Consider the following 13375-nt stretch of genomic DNA (forward strand, 5'->3'; position numbering starts at 1 on the left):
AGGCAGAGGCAGCCAGAAGGGGACGGGGGGGGGGGGGGGGGGGGGGGGGGGGGTAGCCTCCTCTGCACCCTGGTGACATACCCCTACTCCAAGGCCCTGCATGTGTGGGTGGTTGTGGAGGAGCGGGAAGAGGGAGGCAGCTGGAGATGGGGAGGGAAGGAAGGGGGGGGCAGGTAACCCCTCCCTGGGGCCAGCTCCCCCGCTGACCCCAGTAGGCACTCCCACCCTCCGCGACCCGCCAGGGAAGGGGGGTCTGTTTTGTACTTCCAGCACTCAAAACTTTCTCTGTTCTATAAATTCTAGTTCTTAAGTTTAGCTCCGGTTTATTGCCGGCCTTGTTGCCACATTTCTATGTGTTTTGTTTCCACTTCCCTGTTGTGGCAGCTGTTTTTCCACATGTGTGTTCACTTTCCCAGTTACCCTCCAGTGTATTTAGCTCTTGTGTCTGGAGGTCTGCTTATGCTCTCTCCCTTAGTCATAGCCACAGTAGTATAGTATCATAGTTTGATATCTCAGTTCGAGTCAAGTCACAGTTCAGTTTTGTTCCTGTAATCATTCAGGAGCTAAATAAACGATTGGCTGTTGGTTCGCACCTCTGCTCCATTTCCCTCTGTGTCTGCATTTGGTTCCACACCTCACTCTCTTTGCACGATTTGCCTCCAACATATCAGTTATATGTTGGTAAATGAAATGTACCAACATATAACAACGTTATTTTAGTAAAAAATTTACTTTAAAAGCACTGTGCTGAATAATGTTGTTTGTTCTATCACCAGCTTTTAGTATAAAAAAGCTTTCTATTAAAGTATGAGTTAATTATTGGTTTACTTTAATTATACAAGATTAATAAAAAACAACTACAGCTAAAGGCTATTTGACTTTTCTTTCATATACTGATGGAGTCGTGCTAAACGTGAACCGTATTTAGCATCATGTGCTTAAAATGACAAATTTGAAATTACAAACAAACTAAAATTGTTTGATGATTAGCGCCCAGATTCACTGTAAATGGTTTGGGAAATTTTACAGGAAGTTTATTTTTTTGCGTCAGCCAATCACTATGATGTCGACTTTGCAAACTGTAATCAGCTTGTCACAAAATCTTCCTTTGAGTGGGTAGACATCAGTTGCGCAAGAGAAGGCTGAGGTAACACAATGATCGGAAGACTGGTTTCTTTGATTCTTCTAAGTACACTGAGTGAGTTTACTTCTTCTACACTGCCAAATGTATCATTGTAAAAAATATAAAACAAGATATATATTGGGCTTTGTAATATTCTACATTCTAACTGTTACTGTTTGTCTCTTTTCTTTAGCTGTGACTGAAATGAATGAGGTTCCTCAGCAGATCTCTGTAACTGTGGCTAAACTTGGAGATAATGTGACTCTGACATGTAAAATCCCTAGGGATGATGTTGGGTTGTCTTACTGGTATAAGCTGAATTATGGATATATGGTTCAAACAGTTGATAATAGAAATTTTGAAAAAATATTATTTCAAATTAACAACTCAAGATTCAGTGCCACAAAAGTGGGTGATGTGCATTCTCTTACCATAAGAAATGTAAGCAAAGAAGATGAAGCAACATACTTCTGTCAAGCAGGATCAGTATACAGTATTACCTTTATTAATGGCACAATTGTGGCAGTGAATGGTAAAGTATATTCATTTGGTTGTCTTTGATAAGGGAGGGTCGAACCCTAAACAACTACAGTGAATTTCTTGTCTTTTTCTAATTCCTACAGATCCTAAAACCCAGCATAGATTGTTCACAGTAAAACAAACTTCAGATGTGAATTCAGTCCATCTGGGTGATACAATGACTCTGCAGTGTTCGCTCCTCTCTGAGAACAAAGATGACACAGATCAGTGTCCAGATGAAGACAAAGTGCACTGGTTTAAAGGTGCATCAGAATCCCATCCAGGCGTCATTTACCACGGCAGTCTCAGAAGTAAAGAGGACGGGAGATGTGACTACAGTCTGTCCAAAACTGTAACAAACTCATCTGATGCTGGGACGTACTACTGTGCTGTGGCGACATGTGGACAGATCCTGTTTGGTAAAGGAACTGAAGTGGAGATAAGTATGTTTTTAAAGTATTATTTTAATATTTGCTTATCTGTACTAGTTGTTCCTGATTCCTGATGATTTGTGTGTGAATAAGCAAGAGATATTCTCAGGCCTTTAATACTTTTATCCTTTGACCATTGGTAAGCAAACTGTTACTGGATGCATAAAAATTAACATCCAAACTAACTTTTATGATAATTTTTTACTGAGATACTGCATACCTTGGAGATTGAGTTAATTTAAACCATCTATATGAAATGTTATTACTGTGGATTAACTGAGTGAGTAATGTACAGTATTATACTATTATATAATCGAACGTTAATTGTCTGCTGGGATGTTTTCTCATTCCAGAGGAGTTCCCGCTCGTTACTGTGCTTGGGGCACTGCTGACCTGCTCTGTGCTTCTGAATTTTGCACTGATTCTCTCCAGAAAAAAAATCCAACCTCGTAAACACTGCGAAGGTAAATTAATCACATGTATAACATACTGTGTACATATAATTAATATCAATAATTAATATATATATTAATAATTAATAATTATTAATAATCAGTAATTATTAATAATTTATATGAATACAAAGTTTCCTTATTTTATTTTTTACTAAACTCAGTAAAAAAATTTCCTGTTTCCTGTTCTTAGCTGACAGGCGTGGTACTCAGTGTGGTCGATATTACTTAAAATTGTTGCATTAACTATTGATTCATGTGCTCACACGTGGCCAGAGGATAACAGTAAAAAAGTCAATTAAATGCAGAACCATTACCATGGTACAACATTAAAAGCTAACACAAATACCAGGCATTATTTATACAAAAGAATATCTTCAAATATTGTAAAAATGGTGCCTTGTTGGTTTCCTGGCAGTAATGATGATATCGCCCTATAACGTATTTCTACAATCTCAAAAGATTTGTTCTTGATTCTGCCAGACAAGCACTTAAAATAAATAAATTCACTGCTAACCTTTTCTTTTTATGAACAGGAAAAGTAGAAGTCTTTACTGATGTCAAACAGGAAAAATCACCTGGGGATCAAATGAGTAACGAGGTACACACACACACACACACACACACACACACACACACACACACACACACACACACACACACACACACACACTATGCGATGTTCTCTCTTTGTGTATTTATTATTTTCAATTTTTTATGTTTTTGTTAATAATTTACAGGAAGGTGAAGAAGCAGGACTGAACTATGTGGCTCTGGATTTCCCCTCAAGAAAATCTTCAAGATGGAAGAGTAAGAAGGAGTCATCAGAGAGCACCATATACTCTGGCATCAGAGAGGGCCAGTAAAAGGCAGATTTAAGGCTGATGCAGATGCCATTCCTCTGGGTAGATGAAAAAGGAAATTACAATGACAAAAGACAGATTCTTTTGTAAGACGGATTCTTTTAACCACCTTTATGAAGATATTCTGTCAGGATTCAGGATTAGAGAGGTAAAATGGGGAACAACCATTAAGATACTTAAAGACAAATGGATTCATAAATGAACTGGAAGCCAGTGAAGCCAGGTTTTTGGACCAATTTTGTGTTCTCCATTCTTTAAGCAGCGGTTTGAGCACCGTTTAAGCACCGGCACCGTTTCAAAAGTACCGATATGGTACTGGTATCGGATAAAACCTAAACGATACCCATCCCTAGCAGTAAGTGATTCTTTATTTAAGTTTTGCTCACTAAAATACCTCAATCATGTATGTTTTCCCCTACCTGAAGTATCACATGGACATATGGCCTTCTGGAAGAGTACATGAGCAGAAATATCACCATAACCCAATATTCATTCTTAACTTAAGGCTAGAATACAGAATACAGTTTTTTCTTACTGCAACTGCTGCATGCACTTTTCATGATTTGGAGAAGCAAAGCATGAAATGGACACAGTGGACCGGTGTGTCTGTTACACTAGTTCCACCAAACATAGCGCTGGTACTTCCGAAAGGGCACACTCAACTTTTATTGTAAGAACAACAGAAGCTAAATAAAGGAGAAAAAAGGGCATCTCACAGAGCAGAGAACTCAACAATACACAATATACTTGCAAGGTAAGTATTCCAGACTCAAGCTCAGTAGCATTATCTTGCTAATAAACCACAGTAGTTTTACCTCTCGGAGCCCTCCGTGTTGGTTTCCTGTGTGCAACCTGTATTGGGCAGTCCACTGTTTCTTTGAAATTATGGACTCATGTACCAGTGTGAAGTGAGTGGTACTGAACATTTGAACCTCGGTGGGCAGCCCTGTACTGTACTGGCATGAAATGTGGGTCACATGGATACCAGTAGGTAACCCCAGATCTACATTGTGGGCATCCTGTGGGTATGATGCCGGCATGTGGTGATGCCCATTCTGGGCCCACACCATACCACAGAATGGTCAAAATCTAGGTGTGGGCTGCCCTACTGACTTGTGTGGATGGCCCCATGTGGGCCCACAGTAGATGAGTGGGGCATGTTGGTCTGCCCGCAGCGCCTAGATATGAGCACATAGGGGGCATATTTCCTGGGTAATAGGTAGAGTTCAGTAGACATGCTTTATTGGATTTAGGCACATTTAGGGACTATGTGCCTAAATATGCACTCACAGGCTTTATCTCGTGCTCAGCAGACTCATTATATACCTTGCATGTGTATAACGGTGTTTTAAATGAATGGATTGAGTCTGCAACATAAGCATGTTAAGGATGTTTAAATATTACACTTGTCATAGCTGTGGCGTTTCTGTGAAAACCCTAAAAGGTTATTTAAACATCATCAAGGCCTATACAAAATGAGGCACCAAAGTGCCTGTTGTTACAATGTTACAAGTCTCACATGTGTGTGTTTTTTCCCCCCAGGGATCATTTATAGAGCAATATGATTTTTTTTGTATTTAACTAGCAAGTAACTAGCAGGTTGCCTGCTGTCAGTCTTTCCCTGATTAAAAAAATGTGTTAACCCACTCTTTTCAATCTGCATGGTATTGGGTTATTAACACAGCTCATATTAATGGATGCTGGCATCTCATGCCACGCCCATGCAGCCTGTTTCTTAAAATTTGGCCAAAAATGTACACATGTGATCTGCTGGAGGTCATTTTATGTGACTGGCAGTGTTTGTGATCTTTTTTCTTGCCCAAAGATGCAGATACTGATGCAGATACTGATCCTGTGGCCGGGATGATGCACTTCTACAGCCCTCTCCTCCTGCCCTCTTGAGTCTCTGCTGAGAGATACAGCAAGCCTTCTGGCAATGGCACATCCCATGTTATCAGTAGTGACAAAACAGTAGCAAAGACCAAAACTAGAACAAAAGGAGGGATAAACAGAACAATGGTCTTTGACCACCTTTCGGGCATTATACTTCGAATCTCAGCTGCACCTGTAGTCAGGTGAATATGTATTGAAATGCAATTTTGCAAGTACCCAAATATAATAATAGACAGATTTTCTGTATTTTGATTATGAAAAATTTCAGTAATATTTAGGTGACGGTAAATTTCAGTTATTTTAAGCCATCTGGCAACCCAGCTACTATAAATTTTCCCACTTGAATTTCATTTGAGGAGAATGAGAAACAAACGTCATGACAAAAATCTTAAATGTTCACAATTTTATTAACAGAACTTAGAATAAACAAACAATAAATACCTTAAATCCTCTAAATGTCAAACACAAGCTTTTAGGATTTACATCACCAACCAAAAATGTCCGTCATTCAATTAAATTGATAAAGTGACAAATTAATATTTGTATGGCATTTCATGCAATATTTTTTAAAATGTAGATTTAAGTAATAATTAACATTTCCACTTTATACAAAACATAGTGTAGTAACATTTTTGTCTTCTATAATCACTAGGGCATTGGAAAAGAATTACACAACTCACCAGCAGGTGGCAGCAGAGCATCTTTTGGGCCTACAATTCTTCTTCTTAATAGGAAGTTAAATGATTTCAGTTTACTTCCATAAGACAATAAGACTGAAACTGTAGCAAAAGTTTTTGTAGTAATAGCAGGACTACATATGGCCTTACTTTGTGTTTGACTTTTTACTCTGGAATGTAGTCATGAAAGGGGCTTGACCATAGTAACGTCAACCATTTACAAGAGAAAAATGTGCAATTAGTGTTCATTTTAAAAATAAACATACTGGGAAATTGGTGGGCTCATGCAACACAGCATCACATTCACTTTGTGGTCATCAAACAAGATTTTTAATGATCAGAGTTTCAATGATCGACCTGCGTGTTTGCACTGAGTTGATTTAACTTACGCAAAACTTAAAAATAAGTAGCTTGTAAATGATTCATTTATACAGGATTCTTTGGTTGTAGTTGATGTTTCACATGCAGCAGCATGAACAATGAATGGAAAATTAAGCAGTGATGTGGTTGTGTGGTGTGAATCCACAGAAGGCTTTTTTTTTCTCGTTTTTCATTTTTAGTTTCTGAACTTTTCCCACTTTGTTTTTTTAACGGCAGCAGTTCATATACATAGCATTTACACATTTGTACTGTAAAATACAACAGTTGTGCTGTGAGAATTTCTATTGCAGAAATGTGGTTATCATGATTTTTGTTTTGAAAAGCTGTGCTACTTAGTCACCCGGTACATTTTAATCTTTGTTCAAAGTGAAAGTGGCAGAGAAAGCTGATCTTCCCCTCACATGCCTCTTTTTCTTACCTTTATGCATTGTGCCAATAAATAATGAGCTTATAGTAAACTCATCACAATGGCTGAAAAAGGGAACTGTGTCCCTTGTCATCATTATTTCGAAGCTAATAACATCAAAATTGATGTAATGAAGCATTTAAATAGAAAAACGTTGTTGCTGTTCTCCAGTGCATCTGTCATATCATCCCCATGCTTTTGCACCTTCTTAGTATCATGACTGAGTTTTCATTTAGTGCAGCTCATTCTCATCCCCAGACTATCCAATAAGTATCACTTTTTCGAAGCTACTAATGTGGCTAATTTACATACAACGTGTCCTTTGACGTGCGTGCTGTAATGAATATTTGTCAGGCAGAGTAGAAATGAAGATGAAAAGGGAGAAGAAAAAAGTGAAAAACACAAACTTCTAGGTCACCACACCTTAATCAAATGATTAGTTCATCACCAGGCCTGGGGGGAGAACTTCAAGAAATATTGAGAAGGTAATCTAGTGATGGATCAATGACACATCTAACTGACTCTCCAGGCCTGGAGTTAGCCACCCCTGTCCAAATTGAACCAATCCTGACTATCACCCCTCCAGCCGTCTAATGAGGACTCTACAGATTTGTTAAATGTGGGTGTTGTCAGGGGCCAGCAAATCTCTGACAGGAGAGTCAATGTACTAGCACTGAAAGACATGCAGCAGGAATACAGCAAATAATACTGACAAAGCAACATTACACAATGTGGACTGGGTTATGTGATGGCTCTTAAGATTGCTTTTAGTCCCCCATACCTGCCTCATAAGAAACCAGACAATATTCATCCTCGTTTCTAATATGTCTTTTCTTTTTTCCTCTCTCCACAATTTTACGCAAGTAAAGGTCACAACGAGGTCCGCAAACCTCATTAAATGATGAAAGAGTTTAACTCTCAGAAGTTTACCGAAATTAATTTTTTTTAACTTAAGCACACTTGTAGTTGTTCGGTGTTTAGAGTAATTCGTTTTGGCCTTATAATAATCAAGGCCATATCCAGGAAGGCTGAAAACTGAAATCTGTCTAACGGTTTAAGCTAAAAATAGCCTTGGGAGGCTTCTTGTCAACGAGCTACATATCCTGTCGATACCAAATATCATGTGCATTCTGAGTAAACAGGATTGGCGGGGTGTCGGCAGCAGAGAAGTAGCCAGCCGCAGCTTGCATCTCACAGTTCGCCTGCCACATGTGGCTTTGCTTGTTCTTTCACAGCCACTGACGAATACGTAGCAACATTCTTTGAAAGACAAACATGCAAAACGTTTGCTGTGATTTGGCACAGGTGCAGGTGCACTGGTGCTACAACATGTGCATCTAATGAGTGCAATGTTCATTGTTTCCATACATAAATGTTTCTGGGTTTGGTCTTCTGATAATCTTTCAGTTATCAGAAGTATGCAGCAATACTTTTAAGAACTTCTCTGTAAAGGTATTAGAATGTGCATAAATATTAATTTAACTGTCTAGTAAAGCCTATTAAATTGTTATAATAATACTTTCCTCTGCAGCAATCTCGTGTTGCATCTGTCCCCTCAATTTTAATAGTGCTTAGTTTTCACACAGTCACTCTCATATTTACCCCTAATACACTGAGCTGCACCCATACATGCATCCAGCAGACCACTTTTCACACAGATAAGTAGGGAGGGGGGCCGGTGGATTTTTTTACACCCCCAATTTCCTACACCTATCTGGGGCTGGGGTCATACATGCCAACCCTCCCGATTTTTCCGGGAGAATCACGAATTTCAGTGCCCCTCCTGAAAATCTCTGGGAGCCACCGTTCTCCCAGATTTCTCCTGATTTTCCACCCGGACAACAAAATTGAAAAACTATATCCCAGAATTCATAGCGTGGCCAGCCAATCCCAGCTTCCAACAATGGCGGCAGCGACTTCGTTTTAATGTTGCTCTTATTGCTCTTTCTGTGTCACAAAATAAACTTTTAGCAGATTTTCAGGCGAGAATGAACCTGTGTAAACTTCAAGTATCTGAGCCGGCGAGAACAGCGAACTCCCGGCACATCGGCCCCGCAGTCTTTCTCTACTCAGGTTAAACCTGATATATAAGTAACTTAGATCATCTAAAATGTGATTGTTTGACTTTTTTCCGTGTTTTATTTGTTCCTGAGTAAATCGTTTTGGCTGAGATCAAAGTTATTAGATTAGATTAGATTAAATAAAACTTCATTAATCCCTCGGGAGGGTTTTCACACAGCTGAATAAACGTCAAACAGAAAACTGATTAAACAGAAGTGTGAGATGGTCGAGAATTTACGCCAGTGTCCTGTTATATTTAGATAGCAAGGAGCAGGCGGCAGAGTTTCCCTCCACCGAGAGAGCTCGTGATGTACAATCACTCACTTCCGGCCTACCTGGCTTTCAGAGGTCCTCAGGTGGATGCAGCGTCTGAATTTCGACAGCCCCGGCTGGGGGACAGTAATGACGGTGACAATTTACTTACTCTAAATAAATAATTTTAAATAATTAAACAATGTGAAATTGAAGGTTTTTTTGTATTTGTATATTTGAATGTCCCCCTAATTCTGAAGTGTCAAGGTTGGCAAGTATGGTTGGGGTTGGCTGTTGATTTGGAGGGATTTTAACTACATCCCGGGGACACGGCTGACTCTCCGTCAGTACTTCAGAGGGTGGCGTAGTTTGTGTGTTTGTGTGTGTGTGGCTAGGCCTGGTTCTGGGGCTTACTGAGCCTTAGTCCCTCTGGGAAATTGTAAGAGTACTAGGATTCCCCTCCCTGCTGCTCCTCACTGGTTGTTGCCCCCCCTCTACCTGTGCTAACATCTCTTTCACATGGACGGACACACACACGTGCACACACACGTGCACACATGTGCACACACACATGCGCATACACACACACAAAGAGCAATTGCAATGTTTATTTGTGTCCCTTCCTTTGTCTTGTCTTTCAGGTGCTGTGTATTGTTGGAGTTTGTTACAGCTGTTACAGTTGCTGCATCAGTTGGAGACCCAGCATACCTCCCTGTTTCATCGCACCCCCTTTCTTTTCTTGTCCTCTGCTTTGTTCTCATGCTGTTCACTCCCTGTCTGCGTCATCATAATAGCCACACAGATAATAATATGAATAATACAATCAAAGATATAAAGTTGATCCTACAGAGAGTCCAAGGTGCTCCTCTTAGGAAAGAAAATGTGTTTGGCACAACAAAGCTTTCAGACCGTGATACTGCAGGACAGGAAAAAGAAACAACAAAAAACCCCCCCCAAAAAACATTAAAACCAAAACTGTCTGATGCCCAGGGAGGGAAATGAGACAGACATAGAGACAGTAAAGATAATTTAGTTATCTGTCAGAGTGTAGTGTTAATTTGCTTTTGAACTGTAATAGTCTTTAACCTAGCATGCTTTCCTAATCAGCAAATAGCTAGTTTTAACATCAGTTAAAGTGCAGCGGCATTAGCATTAGTATTGCCCAGTCCATAAGGCAATTGTGGCTATAACAGGTACTTTTTTAGTATCTACCCCACTGGGGTTTCAAGCAATTCGATAATGTAACGTCCACAGACTTCATGCAGCTGACTGGCAGATCACCCAATGTCACTCAATGAGTTGTGACAATCAGCCGCTATTTATTTTAAACTTGGCAACGAGGAGAAAGGCTACAAACAACTGCAAGCTTGAGAAAAAGCCACAGACCAAGCAGCAGGTATATCACTGACTTCACATCCTCCTTTGTTGTGGGGTTTTTGTAGCATACTAATTACATCATGGGCCGCCTGGCGCTATTGCCATACGTCATTAGCTGGGTCCGGGTCCAAACTCCGCTTCAGGTCGCAAAGTCAAAGACACATTGCGGCGTCAGTGAGAGTTTAAAAACTGTCTAAATTATTTCATGATCAGTGTGGCTGCTCTACAATTAAGTTTAACATCCAGGCATCCACGAAAAACAGGATTTCTGAAATGTAATGGAGTTATCTCACTAATTGTGCAGTATTATCCTAATATATTAATATTAGGATTAGGGAATCCTAATATTTATCTTATTTTACATTATGTTGCTTTGATAATGTAAAAGAGTCAGGGGGAATAATTTTGTCGTATATTTTGTTTTGGTTTACATAACAATACATACAACAACAAATAAAGTGTTTAGCCCAGCTCTGTTTGCATAGCACACAGGGAAAGTGTCATATCACAGTTCATGAGATAAGAGGATTACAATCTGCTCTGAAGTGGCAAGGCTCACCAACCAGCAAACGTACAGTGACCTTTAATCATCAAAGCACCTGATCTGCTTTTTGCACCAAGGAAGAACTACTGTATCATATGGTAATTGTGTTGATCTGTTGATTTTGTATTTAGTCACTATGTGGTGCAGCTTTTGAATGATCAGATTACAAATTACAGGCTACAAAAAGATTAACACACTTGCAAAAGAGAAAAGAATTTGAAATATTTTATATATATATGGTGAAAACCCCCCAAACAAAAATACAAACAAAAATATTTAACCACACTTTACCACACAATTTAAAGTCTTACCATTTCCTGAAATTTAGGTGCAAAAAACAAAACAAACAAAACAAAAAGTTAATTTAATGGGAGAAAATGACCACTAATCTCTTTTTTCCTATTTTAATTTTTTAATTATATTTTTAGTGTTAAAAAAAGCATCTAAGTTAAAACAGAAGTCTATGCACCACAACAAAGACTCTTGTTCAGTAGGTTTCAGTTCACTACATAGTTATTTGTGAGTGGGAGTCCAGTAAACTTTGCACGGGACAGCTAATTTGGTGCATCTGCACTGACAATAGTCTCAAGATAGTTACTTCTGTAAAAACATTCTTTGGACAGTTGAAACCACAATCAGCTACCAGAATGTTGGTAAGGAAAAAGTATGAATAGGGCTGATCCAGAAGAATGCTCCAAAGCATAGCACATCATTTATAAAACATGGCTTGAGCGTGCATGGCTCCCAGGATTGATGATGAGACACAGGGCAGAAGCAGCCAAATGAATTCTGTCACAGCTTCAGGTCTTCCAGGAAGGGTTTTCACAAGGTTTAGGAATGTGTTCATGGGAATTTTTGACCATTCTTCCATATGTTACGTTAGACTCCGCCCTGTATGCTAAAGTTACTCTATGATGTTGAAGTCATGACTCTTTGCAGGCCAGTCAACGTCTTTCACACCAAACTCACTCATCTATCTTTATGGACCTTGCTCTGTCATATAGCAACAGGAAAGGGGCCATCCCCAAACTGTTCTCACAAAGTTGGCAGCATGAAATTGCCCAAAATGTCTTTTTATGCTGAAGTATTAAGAATTTCTTCCACTGGAACTAAAGGGCCGGGCTCACTTCCTGAAAAATAATGCCATACCATAACTCCCCCTTACATGGCGTACCACTTCATGGTGGAGTTGCTGTCATTCCTATTTGCTTCCGCTTTGTTATAATACCACTCACAGTTGACTGTGAACCATTTAGTAACAAATGTGACGTCCTATCACCAATGTTCCCTCTAATGTTTCATGTGTCTGAGCGAACGCACAAACTCCCTTGGACCACTGTGAGCGACAGCAGACGTGTGCACTGTGGTCACGCCAGCATCGGATCCATCCAAGTTACATGTTTATTAAAATAATCAAATTACAGCATTTACATCTATGTTAGACTACTTTTAATTAGCCCACTTACAATGAAAAAAAAAATCTAGTTCCTGACCTGTGCAGCATGTTAACACTATTGGAAGTAAAAATAACTTGAACTCCAATTTTGAAAACACAACTTATATTATGAGTCTGTGGTCTGGGAGAGAGTCTGTAACTCTCTGTCTGCAAAATACAGGATATAATGACCAGTGTTGGGTAATTATATAGTTACTTCTTCAAAAAAGTAACTGAGTTTTGCAAACAACAAAGTATTTTGCAGCTGTTTACCTAAAAATGCAGCCAAGGCGTTTCAAACTATTTCAAACTATTTACAGAACAATCAGCTGTTCTGCATCAAATCTGATGCCACACAAATTATTTGTGCCACTCCACAAAATAATTTCTGTCCACTATGAGATGAAGGAGAACAACAGCTTGATACCTGCAGGCCTGACAGCAGCAGATGTGTCACTGCTGTAACACCTGTAACACTCAGCAGGCGCCTCATTGTTCTGACACACAACAACAAAACTATTACTTCTATGACTACACTGCACACTAACTGCACACTAACTGCACACTAACTGCACACTAACTGCACACTAACTGCACACTAACTGCACACTAACTGCACACTAACTGCACACTAACTACACACTAACTGCACACTAACTGCACACTAACTACACACTAACTGCACACTAACTGCACACTAACTACACAAGATTTGCGCTAAACGTCGCAAATCTCTCACATCTCAAACACGCCACTACTAAAACTTCCTCCCTCCCTAAACAACAAATGCCATGTTTTGATTGGTCGACATGGTACATTTTTCGACCAATAGGAAAGGGTGGGTTCTTTTAATTTTGTTTTTTCTCACAGGCTTTCGAGCCTTTTTTTCTTATAAAACGTTTCTTCCTGCAGTAAATATAAACAACGACAGTATTCAGGAAGAAAACCAAACATTGCAGAT

The 13375-nt window shown here is 39.4% G+C and overlaps 1 protein-coding gene across 2 annotated transcripts; it reads left to right on the forward strand.

Moving 5' to 3' along the window:
• The first annotated feature begins 1131 nt into the window (after positions 1-1131).
• LOC309712973 (uncharacterized protein) lies at positions 1132-5053 on the forward strand. Of its 2 annotated transcripts, XM_082544245.1 has the most exons (6): positions 1132-1198; positions 1317-1394; positions 1747-2085; positions 2427-2537; positions 3062-3126; positions 3266-5053. In XM_082544245.1, the coding sequence occupies exons 1-6, from the start codon at positions 1156-1158 to the stop codon at positions 3389-3391; spliced, it is 762 nt and encodes a 253-aa protein (XP_082400371.1). In that variant the 5' UTR covers positions 1132-1155; the 3' UTR covers positions 3392-5053. The 2 variants fall into 2 exon arrangements, with proteins under 2 accessions (XP_082400371.1, XP_082400370.1); XM_082544244.1 differs by lacking the exons at positions 1132-1198; positions 1317-1394 and adding an exon at positions 1403-1655.
• The last annotated feature ends 8322 nt before the right edge of the window (positions 5054-13375 follow it).

Source organism: Aulonocara stuartgranti (assembly GCF_965226115.1).
Source record: "Aulonocara stuartgranti genome assembly, chromosome: 2".
Taxonomy (NCBI): Eukaryota; Metazoa; Chordata; class Actinopteri; order Cichliformes; family Cichlidae; genus Aulonocara; species Aulonocara stuartgranti.